General features: G+C 33.6%; 2 protein-coding genes across 6 annotated transcripts in view; one reads left to right on the top strand and one right to left on the bottom strand.

The window, feature by feature from the left end:
- Positions 1–6,705, bottom strand: part of LOC143461760 (E3 ubiquitin-protein ligase rnf213-alpha-like) — a 40,559-nt gene extending 33,854 nt beyond the window's left edge. The window contains exons 1-11 of one of the 2 annotated variants that reach the window (XM_076959622.1): positions 6,505–6,705; positions 5,658–5,780; positions 5,358–5,493; positions 5,036–5,195; positions 4,290–4,446; positions 2,930–3,064; positions 2,494–2,641; positions 2,148–2,343; positions 1,398–1,457; positions 1,223–1,279; positions 1,084–1,143 (exon numbers count right to left, since the gene is read on the bottom strand). In XM_076959622.1, the coding sequence (XP_076815737.1) occupies positions 1,084–1,143; positions 1,223–1,279; positions 1,398–1,457; positions 2,148–2,343; positions 2,494–2,641; positions 2,930–3,064; positions 4,290–4,446; positions 5,036–5,195; positions 5,358–5,493; positions 5,658–5,780; positions 6,505–6,631 (1,359 nt within the window). In that variant the 5' untranslated portion in view covers positions 6,632–6,705. The remainder of the gene's footprint in view (positions 1–1,083; positions 1,144–1,222; positions 1,280–1,397; positions 1,458–2,147; positions 2,344–2,493; positions 2,642–2,929; positions 3,065–4,289; positions 4,447–5,035; positions 5,196–5,357; positions 5,494–5,657; positions 5,781–6,504) is intronic. The other variant, XM_076959623.1, reaches the window with a different exon arrangement.
- Positions 6,706–13,185: 6,480 nt separating this feature from the next.
- LOC143461974 (uncharacterized) lies at positions 13,186–21,243 on the top strand. 4 transcript variants are annotated; one of them, XM_076959943.1, is made up of 7 exons: positions 13,186–13,393; positions 17,816–17,945; positions 19,230–19,399; positions 19,475–19,625; positions 19,870–19,941; positions 20,134–20,302; positions 20,400–21,243. In XM_076959943.1, the coding sequence occupies exons 3-7, from the start codon at positions 19,340–19,342 to the stop codon at positions 20,509–20,511; spliced, it is 564 nt and encodes a 187-aa protein (XP_076816058.1). In that variant the 5' UTR covers positions 13,186–13,393; positions 17,816–17,945; positions 19,230–19,339; the 3' UTR covers positions 20,512–21,243. The 4 variants fall into 4 exon arrangements, with proteins under 4 accessions (XP_076816058.1, XP_076816057.1, XP_076816059.1 ...); XM_076959942.1 differs by having other exon boundaries at positions 14,085–17,945; XM_076959944.1 differs by lacking the exon at positions 17,816–17,945.
- Positions 21,244–22,010: the final 767 nt, after the last annotated feature.

Here is a 22,010-nt window from a genome sequence, read left to right as displayed (position 1 = left end):
AAGTGCGTCAATTGACATATAATACACATAAAATATAAATCGTTCATTTATTAGTAAGAAAAACATCCTTAAAGTACAGCCTTCTCTGCCTTTTTCTACTTCTAACTGTCCACTGCTCGCGAGCACGTTCTACTTTCGAATAAACTTGCTGACTGAGCCCGAATTTCTTCAGTGAATTAGGACGGCAGACAGAAATAATCCAGGTTTTGTGTGACCTCACCGTGCTCAATTATAACTCGGACAATGCTGATTATTTATCATTTCTTGATTATCGTTGTTCCATTTTATCACGTCGTAATGATTCTGCAGACTGGAATCACACCTTCAGAAATTTTTGGCATACTTTTTGAGATTAAGAAGTATTTTTGACATGAGCTTTATACCATCTATATTCATGTAGCTATTGTGTTTTTTACACAAAAGAGCTAAAATTAGACCAGTGTCATAAATCAATCACAAACTGTCCATTTTAACTTTATATTAACTGAATCACAAGATAACATTACATTTATGTAACCTGTATCAAAGCAATAAAGTTCATCGTTGGTGCTTGTATTTTTAACAATTTAATAAACCACCTTTATCGGCATGAGTCACACTAGTTTTTTCTTTGTTGAATAGCACCATTATTCATTTTGCCTTTGAAGCAAAAAAGAATTTTTGTTGGACAGCTGCAAATGAGTGTGTTGCGTAAGACACTGCATGTGCCACATGACCAACCTACGGATAAAATCAAATCCAGCCAAACATTTTTAAATGACTGCGAAAAATGTTTTTTAAATAAAACAAAAATTCAGTAATGAAATTCAACTTGTGGATGAGATTGTTTCGCATTCATAAGATAATACAACACTTTATTGTCTTTTGTTATCATATCACAATAGGAATGCATAAAAGCTTAATGTATTTTTGTTGCAATCACTACGGTAGATGTAACAAAATTTGGTAACAGTATCGTCTCTGGTACAAAATTTACATTACAAAACTTCCTTTTCTGACAAGACTGCATAACAGCAACTCATTAAGTATGTAATGAAATCAAAATAACACCAAGTTTACCAAGTTTTATCCCTGAAAACATACCTCAGATTTATGCTGCCATGTAGAACTCTGATAGTAATCAAGTGGTTGAGACATTTCGAACTAAAATGTCAAAAGCAGAAATGCTAAATAAAGTCACAAATTCCTTTCAAGCACAAACACGAATTGCATATACTGGTACCTCAGAATCATGCAACACTTCATAGCCTTCAGCCTTTGCTTGACCAAGTGTCTTATTCTGGAATGATAAAACAGGCAAATTCGTTCTTAATCAAGCCATTAAAGTTAAGCGCAATTAAACCGTTGCTCAGAAAAATTGTATGTATACAAATCGATTTAGTTTCCATGAAAATTACCTGAAGCGGTTCACTGGTGGAATCTACATATTCTTCATCTGAGATTTCCACAGGAGGATCCTGACCAGAGACAAAAAATACAAGCTTAAAAGTCTGATTGGTTGAGGTGGTTTGTTGAAAGCATTAGAGCTGTAGCTAACAAAAATTGTTACTGCTTCTAGTAACACCTACGTTACTAGTTCTAATGTATTGATGGTCTTATATTCATAAATAAATCCAATTTAAAACTTATCTAAAAATTCAATAATTTAATTTTCGGTAGAAAGAAAGCTGAATTTAAGTACCGAGTAGTTGCTAATAACACCACTAATGCAGAAAGGCTCATAAATCATTCATTTACAGAAACAATCTTGTTAAAGAAACGTGTTTCATGAATTAAGACGTAACCATGAAATATGAAAAAAAATCAATGGTCGTAAATGAATACAGGACAGTATGTAACAACAAAGCTAATCAAAAAATTTCACTTAAATGCAGCATATTTCCTTATTACATTTGTTTAAACATCTTTGTTTTTTACATAACATGTACAAACTTACAACTCAAGCTTAATCGAAAACAAAATTCTTAAAAGCGTTCCAGCATATAACTTAAAGACAAAAAAGTAACCTAAAAAGTTATATGCTCCTGGCAATTTCTAGCATTATCATACTATTTAAAATGCTTTAGCAAATTTATTCTATTTTATAAAAATTACTATGTGTTTACTGAAATCTTCAAGAACAAAACAAGCGTTTGAAAAATACTTACATATTCACGAGTTATTGCCTGGTGTTTCAATAAAGAAGGTTCACCAGAAGCATTTTCGGCCTCAGAAGCATTTGATCTCTCATGTTTACTTAAAGCAGTCTGTATGGATTGCACCAATTCTTCTGATATCTTACTTTTATCTGACACTATGGCTCCATGAACGATTGATACAAGAATATCTGATTCGTTAGAATCACTAAAATATCAGATAAAAGCAATGAAACCCGAATCGTTACGCAGTTACTCGAACTCTGCTACATTCATTTCAAAATAAAATCATTTTTCACCACATACCATTAAAAAAAAATGTTCACCATATTTGCTACATAATAATGAAACCACTTACATCATTGGTAAAACCTGCTGATGTTCAGCAGCCATCTTCACAATGTCAAGGTTATTGTGCAAGGTGTCCCAACTTTTTAAGATCCACAGAAGGTGTTCGTTGGATGTAAGAAAGTAACCAGCGATTATGTCAAAAATGCTGTTAGATACTGTAAATAAAACAAAAATTTAGTTAAATCAATATTCATAAAGTATTTCTATGTCAGGTCAGATTTTATATCGACTTCTGTTTGCAAGTTACAGCTAATGTGAAAGTTCTAAGTCTATCTATCCAGAAAGCTAAATATAACTAATAAAATATACAAATGAAATACAAATTTAACTTAAAAAATGAGTATATCTCAAAGATTGGTACATAAATATATGTAATACAACAAAATTCACCGTAGCAAAAAGCATACTAACTTTTATCGTGGTGATATATTAAGCGAACAAACCTGAGACTTTAACTGCTGCTAAAAAGTCTTTGTGCCATTTTGCTTTTGCATCATCTTTCAAGAAGTCGGCAAATACATGAGCTAAATTTTCAGTGCGACCAGTTGTATTGGCAGAAGTAACTTTTAATAATCCATCTGTCATAATAGAAATTTATTATAGTATAGATTATGAAATAGATTTGTTAGAAATTATATAGCTCAAAGGCTGATTTACACATGAAACGTTTCTTAAACTTAGGCCAAACGATTCTCGTCTCCATCTTAAACTCAATTCCAGAATAAATCAAACTAAATAATAGGAATATTAATCTTGGAAATAGGATCATTTTAATAGTTTTATCCGATATATTTACCAAACTAATTTAATATCAAACTTTCTCAACTATCCAAATATGTCAAGATTAGCTAAAAAAGTTTAGCCTTTGCAATGTTATCTCTTGTCTAATATTTCTGGTGTGAAAGCTAAAAGTTCTGTTGAGAACATTTATTAACATGTAAAACTAATATTGAGGGTTAAGCTTTTTCAACAAATTACAAGTTTGTTTTAAGTAATTCTACAAATAATATACAAGTTCTTTATATAAATAGTGAGTGGTTTCTTAAAAATTGTATTGTAAAAGTTTTAAGATACACAAGATTTTTCTAATAAAAGTTTTAATTTCCAGTCGCTGTTTCAAGTAATTAACTAGCAGGTATACACCAAATCAAACAAAACTATATGCAAATGTAAACCCATTTTTGTTTTTTCATGAATACGAATCTTGCGGACAGTTTCAGTACAAATGTTTTTTGTAAAGAGTAATTTTAAAGCAAAAGTAAACATTTCAGTCTCCAAATGTTTGATTTAATATATATGCAAAAAATGGTTGATTTATTTTATATCATCCTGCAATGTAACAGTTTTAAGTTTGATTCCCTTGACTTGTAATATACTACTTTACATGAAATAAGCCAAGCTAGCAAGTTCGAATTTGATTCACTGAAATCTCAAAATCTACTATTTCTAGTCAACAAATTTTAATTTTTTTATTTGGGACATTCCTATTAGATAGTAGGTTAAGAAAATGTTCAATTAAGGGCTGAAAATTATAAACACTATTATTCAAATGAGTAACACACCAAATGTTTATGGTTTTATCTGTTTGACCTTTTATCTGCTAAATGCAAACATGCATATTTAGTCAAATAGTCAAATAGTCAAATTATGTAACTACATTAACTCAAAAAAATGTACAGAAAACAAAAACAAATACCATATGCAAAACATAAGTGGTGTTTGTTTAATGTACAATTGTGCATGCATTTAAAACTTCGTAAAATAAACACCAGAACTTAGTAGTATTAACTAAAGCTTTCTTACGATTAGAAAGATGCTGACAGGTATGCATCTGAGTGGCAATCACAACTATTTTATCAGATGTTAATTGTCTTTGAAGTAAAGGAATTAAAGGAAACAGTTTCCCTTCAACATCAGCTGCATACTCTCCATTTACTGTATCTGTTGATATTGCTTCAACCTATAAAAAATAATATAAAAGATTAAGGCAAGGCAATGACTCTAGTGTGACGGAAACGTATGGATACTATGCTAATGACCAGGGTTAAAAAAAGACAAGGTAGAAGGAAAAAATGCCTCACACACCACATCTTTCAATGCATAGATTCTACTGTTTACTGATTTGATTTAATTCCCTTCGACTTTTGTTTATTAAAACGGGATTTTTTCTTTCGTACATTGCCTATTTCACTTCCCAGTGTTTCCCTGATGAGTTTTATAGTTATAAATTATTATTTTTTGTCAAATTATTTCACCAATGTACTATTTTCTTTGACAATAATTTATTACTACTGTAGTTCCAAAAACACCTACTGCAATCAACTACATAAAATTTTAATGGCAGCTATACGACAACAGATTATTACATCTAACAAATAGTAGACAGATACAAGCACTAGAGCTTACAAGATACTTCTGTGACACACACAACAGTCATACAAAGTGGCTAGTCATTATATCTATAGTAAATTTAAGTAGAAAAATAAAATTGCTTTTACAATTATACAATAACACAAGGCATCATAAAATGGAAAAAAAATGTTTTTAACCTCTGGATCCAATAAAAACAAACTGGAATCTGGTGTTGTTGTTGTTGACATTTTCTGTTTCAGCATATCAACAACATCTGTTATTATCATTTTAGAATCAGGCTCAGGTGAAGCCATAAAGTAGATGAAGTCGAGAAGCGGATTGGAATCAGAAAGTTTTCTTCAAATACAAAGCATCAGTTAACGTAAGTTTACTTTAACTGCCACAAAATGTAAAAGATTGTAATACTTGTTGACTTTCAACAAGAAGTTAAATATTAATATGCAACATCATATAGCAAAATTTTAACCAAGTTTAACATCAATGATATCTGAGGTTTACGTTTTAGTGAACATCCATGCCATTTCTTGGATTGTAACCTGCATTGGCATGATATCGTTCCATGACCGCAAAATCCACAGAACATTTTCATCATTTTCAAAACATTTTTCAGATATTTTTGCAATCTTTGGTTTATCTGTAAAATGCAACTTCAAAGTGTCCTGTTAATATAAAGCAATAGACATCAATCAACTAACCCCATGTACAAAATAACCACCCTAGCAATACAGTGCATTCGCAAAACCACGCAAACCAAAAGTAAAAGAAATTTCCTCTTATAAAAGTGCTGAAATAACTTACTAATTAAATCCAAAAAAGAGGGAAGAGTGATTTCAATCCCACGTTTCCGTGTTTTCAAAATGGCTTTAAACAGGCAATCAACTTTATCGCCATCCTCAGCATTCATAATAAATGAAAGATCATCTGATAAAAGATATTCTTTTCCATTTATATGACATTAATGTAACATCAAAGTTAATAACTGCAATTAATTAGAACTATTAAATTTAAATGCATAAATTTATATTTTTAGATGAAGCTTGACAAATACTTCAAAAATCTTTTGTTTCATTTAATGTGCCATTTAATACGCTGGCATATAGACCAATCCAACGCATAAACTCACCACCAGTTTTTAGGACCAAAATATTGGTTTTAGCCTCTAATTCCCATATAAGCCCAAGGTATATCTTAGCTTTTGATAAGAATATATTGAAGAAAATAGTAAATAGTTGCAAAAGAATAATTGCACTTCACACCATGAAAGTCTTAGTCTGTGGCATTCACTCATCTTGGTGTTGCTGCATTTTCATAACAATGCATTGTGTTTTTGAACAAAATATGTTCTATAATTAATGTAATCGTTATCAACAGTAACACAACTTTCTGCAAAATAACCTGCTTGTCTGACTATTTACAACGACTTCTTTCTTCATTCTTTAATTATGCTGTTAAACAAATTGTTCATTTGGCATTGATTAGAGAAGATTGCAAGTCAGTAATATTGGCAGTAAGGATTTTCTGCTGTCAGAGTGAAATTTTTGAAGGTAACATTTTATAGGTGATCTAGACATGCTTAAAAGCTTGCCTATACGCTGACACATACGAAAAGCAAAATGAAAATAATATATTGAGCCAGTCAGCTTACCTTTGCTGACAAATCTTGCTTTTATCAATTTTTCTGTAAGGGAGTTGATTTCATCTCCACTCAAAGCAGATTTGAAGAGTGGGAGGAGAAGGTTTAAACGTTCCTCCTCCTCCTGCATGCTGTGCATCTTTTATATTACCTTTATTCACTTCATGAAAATAAACTGTAATGTCTGTAACTAACAGTTTCAATCTAGGGTCGAGACAATAAAAAAATTATTACTATAGAATTAAGAACTAACAACTGAAAAAATTTTTACTTGGTGCTTATATGAGAAAAGCATTGCCATGGCAAGATACCATGACTGCATTTAAGTACAGTCGAAATCGGTTAATCGCATATCGGTTAATCGCATACATCGGTTAATCGCATAGCATTGCATAATCCCAAACCATTCCCATTCACTTGTGAAGAAAATTCAACGGTTAATCGCATAACGGTTAATCGTATCAATCGGTTAATCGAATAGAAATTCTTGATTGATTTGTAGACTTGTATCACTTAACCGCATATTTCCTTTGATGAAGTGTTAAGTGGCACGTGAATGATTTGAACAATAAAGTAAAACTTCACGAAAAAAGGCCTTCTCTACAGTGATTATGAACCACAAAACTACGTTTCATTTACGGATTGTTACGGATTGTTACATCACAATAGAACAACAAGACTAATTTTTATTTAAAAGATTGTTACGTCGCAAAGCACAAACCACTGCAGAAACATAGAATACCTGTACGGTACTGTACTGTAGCCTACGTATACGGTTTTTTTTTCGTTTTTTCATGTTTCGAAATCGAAAAGAAGGAAGCTCACTTGTTGCGTCATAATGCAAGAATGTGTGCGCCGATGTTTAAAAAAGAGAATAGCGGAGAAAATGTAGGAAACGCATACATCGGTTAATCGCATAAAAAAGCTTGGCAAATTTACTATGCGATTAACCGATTTCGACTGTACTGTATATAACCAATAAACGTTTCTTAATGTTTAAGAAATAAATAGGGTTTCTGTTTAAAATTTTCTCAATTTGACAACGCTTGCAAGGTCAATTTTTTCATTTTTCCGCAAAATTTTTGGGAACCGAAGTTTTTAAAGCAAATTTATTTTTTGAGTTGTTTTCTAAATGCCAATGTGCATTGGTGGCACGATATGCTATGATATTTAAAGGTTGCCAAGTTATCCGATGTGTAAGTTCCGACTAATTGTCACATTTTTTTATATTTTTTTTTTTAAATTTCAGAATGCTGACAATTTTGAACTGTTCACTAGGTGTACTAACAGGTGCAAGCATTGCTAATGCCTTGCCTAGGGGGCAGTACAACAGTATCTCCAATGGATATCGAAAACGGAATGTGGGTTGCATTATTGCGTGCTCAGTATTTTAACCACTCAGTTACTGAGCCGACAACATTATCAGTACATTATGTCATAAGCAAAAACAACCGACAACTATGCAGCACATCGATCAGTTAAATTCTTGCTGGAACTGGTCTATTACATTAATGTAACATTTCTTCTTGATTGTGTCAGCTGTTTATTCAAATTTGTGCTTTCCAACATAAAATTTGTTAATGTATTATGCAACAATGAGTCTGATAAACTATTGTAACCTGTCTGACATGACCTACATCGCAAAACAATTTTCAAAATAAACTTATCAAAGCAAAAAAGATTTATGACAAGACAACGTCAGTAATAACAGTGGGTTTCAAACAAAGTCTTCAAAACAAATCTTAAGATTTAGAAAATTGTTAAATCATCTAACTTAAAATCAGAGCAACCATACCGTCACAAAATTTGGTCTTGGTCATAACGTTTTAGACATTTTTGACAAATTAAAACCATGGGCAAATCTTTGATCTTTGATCACCAGAAGAAAAGAATTAAATTGTTAACCAAGACCTTTTAACACAAAAACTTAGTCAACTTTCTTTTACTCAAAAGCAACTGCTTTTTTGAAAACCTTGATGTGATTGCACATGCATCTTGCAACCCTTTAAACATGTGACAAGCAGAAAAATCTTACTATCATCTGGGTTTTACAGATGTCATCTGCATTGTTGGTGGTTATCGCAACTTATTGGTAAATAAAAACAAGCATGTTCATCCCCTATTTATAGTGTAGTGGGTTTGATCACAAGTCTAATGTTTCCACTTGGCCTGTTTATTGTATTTATAGGGTTAAACTACAATATTTAAAAACCTTTACAGATGCCAGCTAATTCTAGGCATTTCAGCACAGTTTCATAAAAGAGAATTTTCCATAATAATGGGCTTAGTAGATTCACATAAAAAATTTCTTCATTGCTGAAATAATTTTTATGGCATACCCTACTTAATTCAACTAATTATAAAATTCGTTTCATGTTGCCATCACTCTAATAAAGAAAAAGGATCAGCACTTTAGGACATTGCAAGTTTGGCCCAAACAGGCAAAGATACGCATGGTACATACACATAAGCATTGATTTTTGGAAATCGTTGGGGTGTGGCATGGTATGACAACATCAAGTTAGTGGTTATTGTTATATATATATCGTTATCATTGCGACAATTTACGTTATTCTTGTCACATCTTGTTTATATTATTATGTTGATATTTTATGCACATATTTTATAGCCTAGCCCAGAGATGGGTACGTCATTATTTTGCTAAGGATTTGTGCTTGGTTAACTACTTACCAGCAATGTCTTAAATTTACAAAGTGTTTTCCGAGTGCACACTCGACATAACTGAAACAGTTCCATATCGACACCTGACATAATAATCGTAAATGGCCTTAACTACGAAATAAGATCGAACAAGTGGACACTGTGCAAAATAAGCCTTATCATCACTTCCACAAAATAAGATCGTTTCTCTGTTAATTTCCATAAATTCAGCTTTGAAAAAAATAACATATTCCTTTGGTTTGCAACAAAAACACATATACTAATTAGTATGCAGATCAGCGCCAAGATTTTATTTGGCCATCTTTCAGTTTGCATTTCACATGTGCTCGCCAAAGAGTTAAAAGAGAAAGGCGAAGAGAACTAACCACAAATCACACGCAGATAGTATTCAATGTTAAATTAAGTTGGTGCCCGGGTTCACAGTATATTTGTTATAGTTTTCACAGAAGTCGATGGCTAGGCTACACTAATCACGCTAAACACTTCTTAGAAATATGACATTTTCAAAAATTCATTTTAACACTAGAATGACCAAGCGTGTCGATTGATGCATTTCAAGTAACCTATTTCTTGAATCTCCGCTGGGCATCACTTTTTTCTGCTGAAACTTCTTGACAATAATTTGTTTCTTACAATGCTCAGTTTGTCTGTCTTTTGGAGGTTTTACGATTAAAATGCCAAATTTAAGCATATATATACATAGAACGACCTAGCGCATCAATTGACACACACAGCTTACAATTTCACATTGAATTTACGGAAGATGTGATTGCAGTCTACACCAACACTACAAAGTGAGAAATGGAAAAACGACAATCAAGAAATGATAATCAGCATTGTCTGAGGTGTAATTGAGCACGGTGAGGTCACACAAAACCTGGATTATTTCTCTCCAGCGTCCTACTTCACTGTAGAAATTCGTGCTTAGTCAGCGATGTTAATCGAGAGTAGCACGTGCTTGTGAGCAGTGGACATTTAAAAGGAGAAAAGGCAATGAAGGTTGTACTTCAAGGATGTTTTTCTTACTAAATAAATGAACGAATTGTATTTTATTTGTATTGTGCCTCAATTGATGTACTTGGTTGTTCTCGGTAGTTTGAAAGTGCGGTCATTTTAGTGTTAATGCAAACATATTATGGCATTTAACTGTATAATTAATCCATCTGTCTATTAAACAATGTTCAAGGCATAATCAATCTAGTGTAATGTTATTTTTGGCTGGTTCAATGCTTGTGTTTGAAACTTATTAGTAATTTACCAGCTATAGCTAATAATGTCATCTTTTGTCAAGCTTGTGTTTTGTCGCCAAGACAATGAAAAAGGCTTTGATGTATGAGAACAGATAGCTGACCAACAGACAAGCGAAACTATTATGGGGGAAAAGATTAACTTCAATCCTACCGATGCACTTTTTAAAAAACAAAGCAATTTTAATAAAACTTTGAGGTCATGCATCCAAACTAATAGATGTTATAAGTGCGACATCAAGTGCCTACTTTGTGATGTGGGTGGTGCGCCTTAATTTTCTTAAAACAGAAAAATACAGAAAGATGTCAATATGGTAATAAAAGAGGTTATTTTTTCTTTAGGCATTACTTCCGTTTTGAAAAAAAGGTGCCGCACTTTTCACTCTAAAATTAAGGTTTCATCGCATCTCTGCATCTTCACTTTCAGCACCAGTGTACATAAGTTATGCAGAAAATGAATGGTATAAAATAGAATCCTTATTTAATTCACATACTGATAGAACAAAGTGTCATAAACAAGTATTTGACTAGCAACTTGTGATCTGTTATTAATTAGCTTTTGAACCAGCTAACTGTGTTTCTTTGTTCAGAAACCTTTAACTTTTATCCTCCTTTAAACATGAAAACATTTTAAACTTGTGGTTGTTTGATGGAGTGATAAGGTTTAACTCTATTAACTTTGAAAATAAATCCTAACTTTTGCAAAACTTGTTACTTCGGTATTGGGTATTTTCTTTATACAAACCTATGGAGACCATAACCAAGTGCATTAAGCATACCTTAAAAACCATAGAAATAATATAGCAAATTTGTGATCTTTAGTGCTGAATTAAACATTGTAGACATATTTTTGCAAGATTTGCAACTGTTTTTATGAGATACCATAATAAAAAGAAAGGTTTTACACCAGGCTAAATCAAAGCAGTAAATTTAACAAATGCAAACATTTGGTTGGCAAACAAACATGGCCAGTAGTTTCACTTTTTTATGGCATTAATAATTAATAATTAATCTAAGTTTGCTGACGACTGGTTATGTTGAGAAACATCACTCTAAACATACATTTCTACTATATATCTATCTCATCTTACTTGAAAAAATTTTACTCTGCAACAAGAGTTGAAAACAATTTCACAAGCAAAGAGTTAGCAATTAACAAAACAAAGATAATCATTTTCCTAGAAAAAAGTACACATGTTAGAGTAGAATACATAGGATTCAACAACATTAGCTGCCTATTGATTAAAGCAAGGGTAGACAAATACTTTTTGGTGCAACCCACAAAAAAGAGTCCTACAGTCTTGCAACTGGGTTGCCAAACAATCTCAATCTCAAAAGCTGGTTTTCGCCAGGTCCAAGTTAACATGAACAAAAAAACAGTTAAACAGGTTTTACACCAAAAATATAAAATACGGGTGCTAGATTTAATATACACAATATTACTAAGCTCATCTTTCCATCCGTAAAAATTAGTAGATACAGTACAATTCACATGTATCAATTTTAGCTGTATCGACAGTTTGCATATATCGACACTTTTTAGTTAGTCCCGGCAAAATTCCTATCTTTTACGTACATTCGAGTTGGCCTATATCTACTTTGACAGTTCGCCTATTTCGACACCGCTTATGACTTATGACTTAATCTTATGACCGCTTATGACTTAATAACGTTATCGTATGACGGTTTAGGTTACCTTTAATTTAGTCATGCTGCCGGCTAGTGGTTGTTGTATGGTACCATTATACTGGTATTGAAAGCGCACCAAAAAATGTCTAAGTCAGAAATTAGCAATGTTTTTGATGATAACTCGCTTTGAGAAGTGTAATTTTCATAAGTTGAAAAAGCAGTTTTTGTACTTCAATTATGCATATTTATCGAGCAGGACCAGTAGGGCCTTGTATTTGTTGATTAGGCTGCAATTATTTTGCAGTCTCATCACCGTACAGCATCACTATTTTCCAATATTGTAATGAACTAATACTGTTTCTAACATGACAGGCCTGAATTGTCATAATCGCCATTACCGAGCTGTCACCAAACAAAAACTCACAAGCTTTAGAGTAAACCGCATACAGAAGTGCTGAAATCTGGAAGCGTAGGTTTCCTTTTAATCAGCCACAAGGCCGCCGTAGGATGTGTGGCAGCTAAACATACGACTGCATTTTTCTTCTTTGCACCCAAGATGACTCGTTGAAAACTGCAATACTTTCCAGTCGGGTAGCAACAGGTAACAAAGAAACAACTGAAAGGTTTGCAGTGTGAAATCACATATTGGAAAAACAATATCGTCTCTCTCTCTCTCTCTCTCTCTCTCTCTCTTTCTTTATTCTCTGACAAAAAACCTCAGTAGGCGTAGACATAACCTTTACACCCGAACTGAAATTTGATACAAATAGCAGAACTACAAGCGAAACTAAAATAGGGAAGTGAAATCCTGAAAGGACAAAACAAACACTTGCTTGTTCGGGGACTTCCCTAATTTGAAAGCACATTTGGAAGATACAGTAGAAATCGGCTGCGGCTATACGGGAGGCCTACTAATGATATTTTTGTATAATGACACCTATGGAAATTTTAAACCCACCCAATTATACTATAATACTAATGTAAAATTTATAGATAATACTAATTTATGGTTGTTATAAAATCTACGACACATTGGATTCAATATTTCGATTAACAGCATGAGTGTAATGGATTGGGTTGCTGGTTACGATTGTCCCACCCGCTTCGTCAAGGATTAGCCCATAGGAAAGGGAAAAAAGAACGCACGGATTACCCATTCGTATGGGCTAAAAAGAATATTTCCATCTCTTAAAATAATTGTTGGAAGGTTAATCGTGTTGGAATGAGTAATCCAACCGAGCGATAGGTCGAATAAGTAATCCAGTCGAACTGCTGTGGCTGGTCATCGTACGGTACGATTGGATGGCTTAGGCTACTGTTGTAGACTACTGAGATCTATACCGGTATGTATGGATAAGGTTTGTATAGTGATTGATGCATGTTGGAATGCCTTGCACAAACTATAAACGGATCTCACTAAAAATCTGAAAAGGCTGAAATGAACAAAATAGCCTAGTTTTCGATTTCAGTTCTTTCATGCGTTTGGTGTGTCTGGCATTAACGCTGCTTAATCGGTCCTGTTTCGTAGACAAGATATAGGTTATCTACCTCGGGCTTCTACTTACTGAATGTAGAATCCAAGCAAGTTCTAAAGACTGCTTAATTGTTGCACAGTGCAATGCACAATGGTGTTTGAACTGGCAATCCAGCCAACGATAGACCGGTACTCTAGTAGCCAAAAGTCACTTTTTCGGGTTTGCAGTGCTCATGCAATGTATTAAATTGAATTTTGGTAATTGCATGGTGCTTTTATTCAGCATCAGGTTGAAATAGTTTTGCATTCAAGCTGGTGTGATTGCATCAATTATATACAGGTGGCATACCACTGCTGTGGCATAAGGTCAAAGCGTTTCACAGCAATCAACATGGTTTTCTTTATTTGGCGGCTAGGATAGAAGTATAACTTCATATGTCATTTTAGTTCGCTTCCATTAACCTTTGTGGTAATCTTTAATTGCTCCAGCCCCACTTATCTGGCTAGCTCTTAAGCAAGTTCGGAATGATACACATATGTTTTTTATTGCTTGAATTTAGGTATGTTTATCAGAAGCACTGAACTGGAGCAAGCATTGGTAATACCCCAAGGGCATAACAATGGTAGTGCTACTGGGTAGTGAACACTGCCTAATTGCCAGCTCTAACCATTCGGCTACAAAGCTGGCTACTACTCAACATTGCTGCTTTCTTACATAACGAGCTTGCAGAGTACAGTGATCTTGTGTGATTGTCAGAGAACTTCGAAATCCTGAGTGGAGTGAATGAACAACTTAACATTGTAGTATTTCAAAAAGGAAATCCATCTGATATGCAGATCATAAGCAAAAGGCAATCATTTAATTTGTCTTGACTTTCGATAAACGAAGGTTTCAATCGTTCTCAAAGAGTGCTATTTGTCGATTATATGCATTCATGAGTTTGCAGATTATTACAAATTAAAAATGATAATAAACGGCCTCTAGAAAATAAATGTCTTGTGTAAAAATATCCCTGTTTTACCATCAGCCTGCTTCCTCTGAGCAAGATGTTATTTGGCAACACAAACTAGATGTTTGAGCTTGAGTCAAGTAACAACTGGGTAATGCTGCCATCCAAAAATTGATGACTATGTATTCCATGGGGAACATGGGGATACAATAGCTGGATATGTTGTAATCTTTATTTTGCAATCTTCTTTGTGCTACGTTCACAAGTTACACTGTTTGCCATTCCCTATTTTTACAGGGTTGAACAGAAACAACCATCTCCAGATAGCAGGCAATTAAGTCCCCCACGCCATCCTTAGCAGTGTAGAGCCAGTGAGCAATGGGTATCTTGATTTTATTTATCCGGCTTGCTTTTTTGCTGAGGCAAATAGTTTTGGGAGGAGCAATCAGAGTGGCTCCGCTTCATAATGTGCAAGGTAAAGAGTGACTCTATCGCACTGAAGCCCAGCAGGTTCAATGCTCACAAAAACAGAAAAATTGTCATGCTGTGGGGTTCTATAGGTCTACATCCAGTCACAGGACGCTGTTTACTATAACAGTGTAGATTTGGTGCCCAATGCCCGTTAGTCATTTTTTGACCAAAGATTTAAATTTTCTGCAAGGTGTCACAAGGTGAGCTGTTGATGTTAGCTTTAAGCTCACGTTTTGCTACCTTGGTGTTAGGGTAAATGGATGCTAACACTCATTGGTAGCTTTATTCTCCAATTTTGGATATATGCATTGGCCAAGGGTCAGCTCACTGTTTCCCAATTTTTGGCCGAGTACCCGATCTCTTGGTGGGTCGTTATTTAAGTTCACTCACCACTTGGCTCAACTGTGATGGGTAATTAATTATAAATTATTTATCTCCATTCATTAAGAACAATTAGTCTATTGGCAAAGATGCTGTCATTATCACAGTCATGTGTCATGAGGCAAGGTCCATATCTGCTGGGGACTCGCTCAGCATACATAACTTGCTCTGTTGACATTGTTTGCGCTTACTCAGTCATGTGAGTCACAGCAAGAATGCTGATATACTTCAAGACCTTCTATGGTAAACAAGCCACTAAGCGATACTGTGTAGTTCGTACCGCACTACACATCAGGGATGTTTTCAAACGTACCCAAAAAGGACAGGCATCAACGCAGACATCTGGGAAGTGCTTGTTGATATGCAGATCATGCTGTTAGTAGTGGCATCAAGTGAGATTAGGAGAAAATAATTTAAAGAGAGACAACAAAACATAGTGACCAACCAGCAGTCAGAGTAAGTCAGAGCACACGCTGTGGCAAAAACTGCTGTCCGAGAATTTTTCTGCTAATCGATGTAAGATGCTGCGCTTAGCGAAATTGATTACTTTTGAATGTGCTTCATTGCTTTTTAACTTAAGACAAAAGAAGGTTTTGTTAGATTATGCAGAGTTTTTTTGATGGTAATAATTATTGTCAACAGTAAAATATTTTGATTTGATTTCGTATTTTAAATTCTTAAATTAAAACTATTTAAATTTTTTAATTTGTTTGGAATGCAACATTATCCACCACCAAACATTGTTTGCCAGCTGAAATCTTCTGTTTGATGCACATTGTGAATGACTGAAACTTGGTTATTTTGGGAGAAACTTCACTTGGAAGTAAATACATAATGCATGAAGTTGTTTAATTTGGAAACGTTTTTTCATGTGTACCCCTTTACTGACCTTTGTTGTTGTTGTTGTACCAACTTTACCCTAGTTTGGGACCATGAAATTCTGAAGCCTGTCTTGACTTTTTTATTATCTGTTTTACATATTCTTGTAATTATTTCAAAATATACCACTACCTCCGACTAAAAAGTGTCAGTAAGATTTGTTCTACCTTTCCAAGAGAATGTTTAGAGTTATTACTGAAATGTGTACTTTGGCTCTAGTGCTCTTGATTTGAATCTTAGTCCATGCGAAAGCAACCATCTCAAGTGGCTGCCATCAAAATTACGACAAATAATAGGTTGTTGTTGTCTAAACGATTGCTTTTCTGCGAGGATTGAAAACAGCACTTCATTTTGGTGTAATGTTTTCAAAATAAAACTCAATTTCTTCCTGAAGCCACCTACTTTGTATGCTTTTCAGACCAAACATTTCAATTAAGAAAGTTACGATTAGCAAAGTTTTTGAAGGGCACCGGTTACTACAATATATATGATATAATGGATTTTAGTTAAAACATCCTCTTAAAAGTGCTTGTAAACAACTTGCCACCTCTTAAAAGCCATCCACTTTGAACAGTAATGCTGGCAATTTATTCTCAACTGCATTTAAGAATGGCCTATTTAAACAAAAATCTGGTCAAAGAAGTTGTGCAGATAAATGGCTATTTACTCCGAAAAACAATCGCTTATTACAAACAAATATCAAGTAAATTGATTTGGAACATTTGTCATTTCATGTCACAGCTACTATCGCTTATATTTTTACATTTTTATAGCATCAATGCCCATAACTTGGTTTTGCTGAGACAGACAATGACCTCACAGATTAAGTGTTTAATTCACATCAAAGTATGTGCATATAAGCTATTAGCCTAAAGAACATTGTGATATTGTAATACTATAGTGCTGTAGGAAAAGACTTACGTGTACCATATACATAAAAGGGTTGGCCAAACTTCTTGATAATCTTTGAAGCCTTTATGATTTGAAAAGGAGTTGCAGTTGGAACATGGCGCTTACTGTTGATTACCAAGCACCAAGAAAATCATATCTGTGCACAGTAAATTTTTGACATCTGTAAGACTTTAGTGTTGAGCGTTTGCTTTTAATGCAACATGTGCCCTAAGTTATATTATTTATTAGGACAACTATCTTTATGTGTGTATGTTCTATTCTTAATTCATATTGAGTGGTGATTACTTCTTACAAAACTAATTTTTATCCAAACAGTTTAGTTTATTGCATGTTTTAATTTTTGTAAAATTGTTAAAATTTTGTCGTACTATTTGCTCTTTTCTGAGTAACATGGCAAGCACTAGAAGATCTCGGTTAGTTCTTCATGTATAATAGCTAACTTATATGTATATATCTGTTGTATATTTAATTCGATCTTTGGTCATAAATAAGTAAATGTTAGTAATAGTATGGCATTTTTTTCATGTCACTCTGTTTATTTGCATGCAAGTCACTAAAAGTGTTAATAAAACGCTATTCTGAATTGCCGTCCAGATGGACGTAAGATATTTCGTGTAGATACAGACAAGCTGTGTTTTCAATTTAAAAAAAAAAATTTTTGTGTCTCACTTATTAATGATTTGATTTGCATTGTTCAGTAAGGACATTTCACAAAGCCAGCGGGATATGCTTATATCTTTGTGGGAAACAAAAGGTATGAGAACTGCAAAGTCAGAGCACCTCAATGAAGCAACCATTAATACTGGTTTAAGTAAAAACCAAATCAAGGTTATTCATCGTAGATTAAAGTTTTATTTGCCATAATTCATACTTGCTATAGTTATCAGCTCTTTCAGTATTACCGCAAGCTGTAGAACTGCACTCCCTGCTTTACAAACAAGTTACAGTTCATTACTGTAACTCTATGCTGTAATTTCCGCATGAAGTAGGCTATTATGATAGAACTCTGGTTGAAAGATGCCATTACGTACTTTAAGTTCAAAGATTGTAACAGTTGTCTTCGCCAAAATAATCTTGTTGGCTGACAAAAAGCTCTGTTCCTTGTCCGGGACAACTCTCCAACTTAAAGTAGTTATTGCATGTTTATTGCATGATCTTACAAAATGATTAAAGTTTGTCCCTTTCTCAGATCTCTTGTATGATGGTATGTTAAACTGCCACTACTAAATACTTTTGCCGCTTGTTTACTAGCGTTTTGACAACTGCTGTGTTTTAGCGCTGGATTTACAATTACAATGCATCAATAAGGCGAAGGGTTCAAAAAGTTAAACCTTTTCGAAAACGAAGAATCACAGGCTACAATCTATTTTGTTCTTCCATTAAGAAACAGAATATTGGTATTTTTAATACAGTTGCATGATTTCTTCCCAAATTTTCAAGGGAGAAGCTTCTAGACAGCATCACATGTGTTTCATTTAAGATATGTACAAGGTCTGATATTCTGGCTGGTTTGCTTAATTGATCGCTTGCTTCATTGAGTCATTAGCATTATGTCGTTAAATGCACAAATGTAGTTCTCACTGAAAATAATTTTCATTGTTTTTCACCCGATAAATTGCATTCATTGATTTCATGCTTACTGTGTTCGTTACTAAATTTGCATGTCGTAATTTTTTTTTCTCGGTTTGATTGTGAAACTTGTGTCACAGTGTTAGTTGGATTAGTGAAGAGCATGATACATAATGAATGATGCATGACTTGAAGTGCATGCTATTTGTGACCTCACATGATACGTGTGTAATGAATTTCCAAAAATGTGTTTACTGTTATGTTGGTTATTAGAAAGCCTTAGATATCGAAGATGTTAACATTGATTGACGCTGTTAAATCTTAAGAGGTGTAAGCTTCTACTCAACTTCAAAATTTACATAAATGAAGGTTTCACTATGTTAACAGCTGAACAATGAAAGTACTAGTTTAGACAAGTTATCAAAGTGTTTTGCATGAAGTAAGGTCTTGCCTGTTTTCAGTGTTCCTTACTTTCAATTTATGTTCATTTTTTTATAAAGCTTTCAAATGTTCTGTACTAATTTTTAATTGCTGTTTTTCAAGATTTCAAACTCTGGGGTAGCAGGTGGAGAGAACTTCCGAAGCAAACGAAACAAGTTTGGAAAGAGAAAGCAAAGACCTTCAATTCTGAAAGTTCCATACCACCAACTGAAATGGATGGAAATATGAAAAAAAAACTTAGACAAAATGCAATTGCTCGAATAATTCAAGCTGTATGTTGCTGTTCATATTATACTATGGTGTAACCGTGCTGTACACGAAACAAAGGTAACTTGTTCCTGTTTTAGTGTGGTGAACTTGAAGAAATTGGTGTGGCGGTTGGTGGAATGGCATTTGTTAACGATACATTCAATGCATTTGGAAGCAGGGATGTAAGGCCATATTTCTTGGAGCCAAGTGTTCAAAGTGGCTTTATTGAGATTTTACATGGCGGAAAAGGTAATTTTATGTAATTTACTGTGATATTTCTAAACATTTGTAAGAACATGATTAACTACAGTTACATTTACTGCAAGCATATATTAAAAGGAACTTTTATAGCACTTATTTTTTAACTTTAACTCATTGAAGATTTTTTTTGCATATGAACCTGAATGATATTAGTGTCATTATTAATCACGTTAATCATAAAGTATGAAAAAATTTTCATTACAAGTAACGTATGCTATATATTTGTATACAGCTTGCAGTACTTCAAGACAAAAAAACACCGAATTGCAAATGAAAGTTCGAAAAATTTTTAATAAGAAATATTGTAAGTCTTTTTATGACAACAAATTGTCTTTCTTTAGCCTAACGGTGTGAAATAAAAAATTTTATTATTAGTGTTGCGTATTTTTCCAAGCAATAGAATGTAATACAATAGAATTGATGCTAATTGTTTTATCTTAATTATATTAAGTTGTGTTTGTGCATGCCTTGGTATCTTTGCTCTGGTGCTTTACAGGTGAGACAATGCACAAATCCAATGGACGTATGCCGTATGCTAAAATTAACGAGTTCAGCATCACTGGAATGCCTTGTGGAATCCCCTTTCGAAATCCTGGCAGTTATGGTCCAGTCGATTGCCAGAAAATTATAGATGAGCAAGAAAATATTATAATTATGAAAAGGGGGTAAGTGATGGGATTTCTGTAATCTTTGCATGCATAAAGGGATTACATTGCAAATTTTACGCTGTGCGCTTTCTGTTATACTTGTTGCTCTTTATAGCAATTTGGAGCTGGCAGAAAACAATTTAGTTCTTTTGGTGACAACGGAAGAATGTGAAAATGAGGAACATTTGCACTTTGCTGAACCAACACATAGAACAGTAGATTGGTAATTTGTTCGTGATTCAGTGTTATATGTATAACGAGTAAAAATTCCCGTATTATACGGAACATAAGGCGCACTTTAAATCCTTTTTTCTCCTCATAGATTGATCGTGCGCCTTATAAGCCGGTGCGCCTAATGTATGGATCATAATGCGTATGCGCATGCTCACAACGTATTTTAATGAGCTTTATACGGTAACACATGTGCCTTATAGCCATATGCCCTTATAGTCCGATACGCCTTATGTATGAACAAAAAACTAATCAAAGCAATTTATTGACAATGCGCCTTATAGCCCGGTGCGCCTTATGGTCCGTAAAATACAGTACATCATTTGGCAGTTTCGTTTTGGTAATGTTTGTTATTTTTACATTGCCGTACAACGGTGCAATGATTTCTTCTGACCAACCTATTGTGCTAATATACTGTACAGTATATAATTATATCACACACGTATTGATGAGCGGATAGTTACTTTTCGCTAATTTTCCTTATTTGTACAGTTAGATTTGTAGTGTGCCTCTTTTATAGTCTTTTATTATTAACGTAAGTTGCGATCATTCATTCCATTTTAGCACCTCATCCTTTATTTATGTCCGCATTTTCGTCATTGTATAAAGTTAACATTCGTTAAAATTGTTTGTTGTTTTTTTACCTATTTCACCGTCTTCAATATTTTCATAATTTTGCTTTTCACTTTTTGACTGCGCTTTCGGAAAATATACTGTGCTGAATCAAAGCATTTTTAGTGATAATGACTCACTGCTGTATTTTGGTACATTGATTTTCTATTAAGGCTTAATTTAACATTAACGTTTAACTTAATTTAACAAAATTCCATAGTAATATGGGGGTTCAATATCACTTTTCGTGACACTTTCACTAAAAAGTAGTTGCAATATGTGCAAAACTTTGATATGTAGCCTAAACGAGTCAAACTTGTAAACGATTACGTTAAAAGTCAATGAAGTGACGAATACAAATGGACGTAACATGATAAGAGGTTTCTTTGATAAGTTGGTCGCATGCTAATTTTGATGTGGCCACATTAAAAACAGAAGATCGTGATGTTAACTTCAAAATGTTACTCACACCTTTTTAGGAAGGTTAAATTAACCACTTTAAAAAGGACGCAACCTAACAATAAATATTCTATGCAATATAAGTTGAAAGCTCTTATCTCTTATTGACGTGTGGGTCGAACACATTTCATCGTAATAATCTCTTCTGTCGTATGATATGATATTATGACCTGATATTATTGAAGAGGTAGGCGAGCTCAATCGCTGCAAGGCTATAAAATTCAAGTTTGTCATAAATATCTCCAACAATATCATGTCGGAATTTAAAATGCTTATTAACACTCAACATGCGTTTATAAAAGTAGCCTATAACCCTTTTGTTGTATGACATTTTGATCCTCTTTCTGGTTCACATGGTAAAACAAGATCAATAAAACGCATTTTTAGATCTTTTTGCCGGTTTTGCCAACTATTAAAATTATGA

Source organism: Clavelina lepadiformis, chromosome 6 (genome assembly GCF_947623445.1).
Source record: "Clavelina lepadiformis chromosome 6, kaClaLepa1.1, whole genome shotgun sequence".
Lineage (NCBI taxonomy): Eukaryota > Metazoa > Chordata > Ascidiacea > Aplousobranchia > Clavelinidae > Clavelina > Clavelina lepadiformis.
The sequence above is the reverse complement of the archived record's forward strand: the minus strand, read 5'-3'. Positions and strand labels throughout refer to the sequence as shown.

What these genes read in the sequence shown, in the direction of transcription:
- LOC143461974 (XM_076959944.1), top strand. Translation starts at nt 19,340, where the DNA reads ATGGATGGAAATATGAAAAAAAAACTTAGACAAAATGCAATTGCTCGA. An exon ending in TTGCTCGAATAATTCAAGCT is followed by an intron (nt 19,400 to 19,474) that starts GTATGTTGCTGT and finishes TTCCTGTTTTAG; the next exon opens with TGTGGTGAACTTGAAGAAAT. An exon ending in ATTATAATTATGAAAAGGGG is followed by an intron (nt 20,303 to 20,399) that starts GTAAGTGATGGG and finishes TGCTCTTTATAG; the next exon opens with CAATTTGGAGCTGGCAGAAA.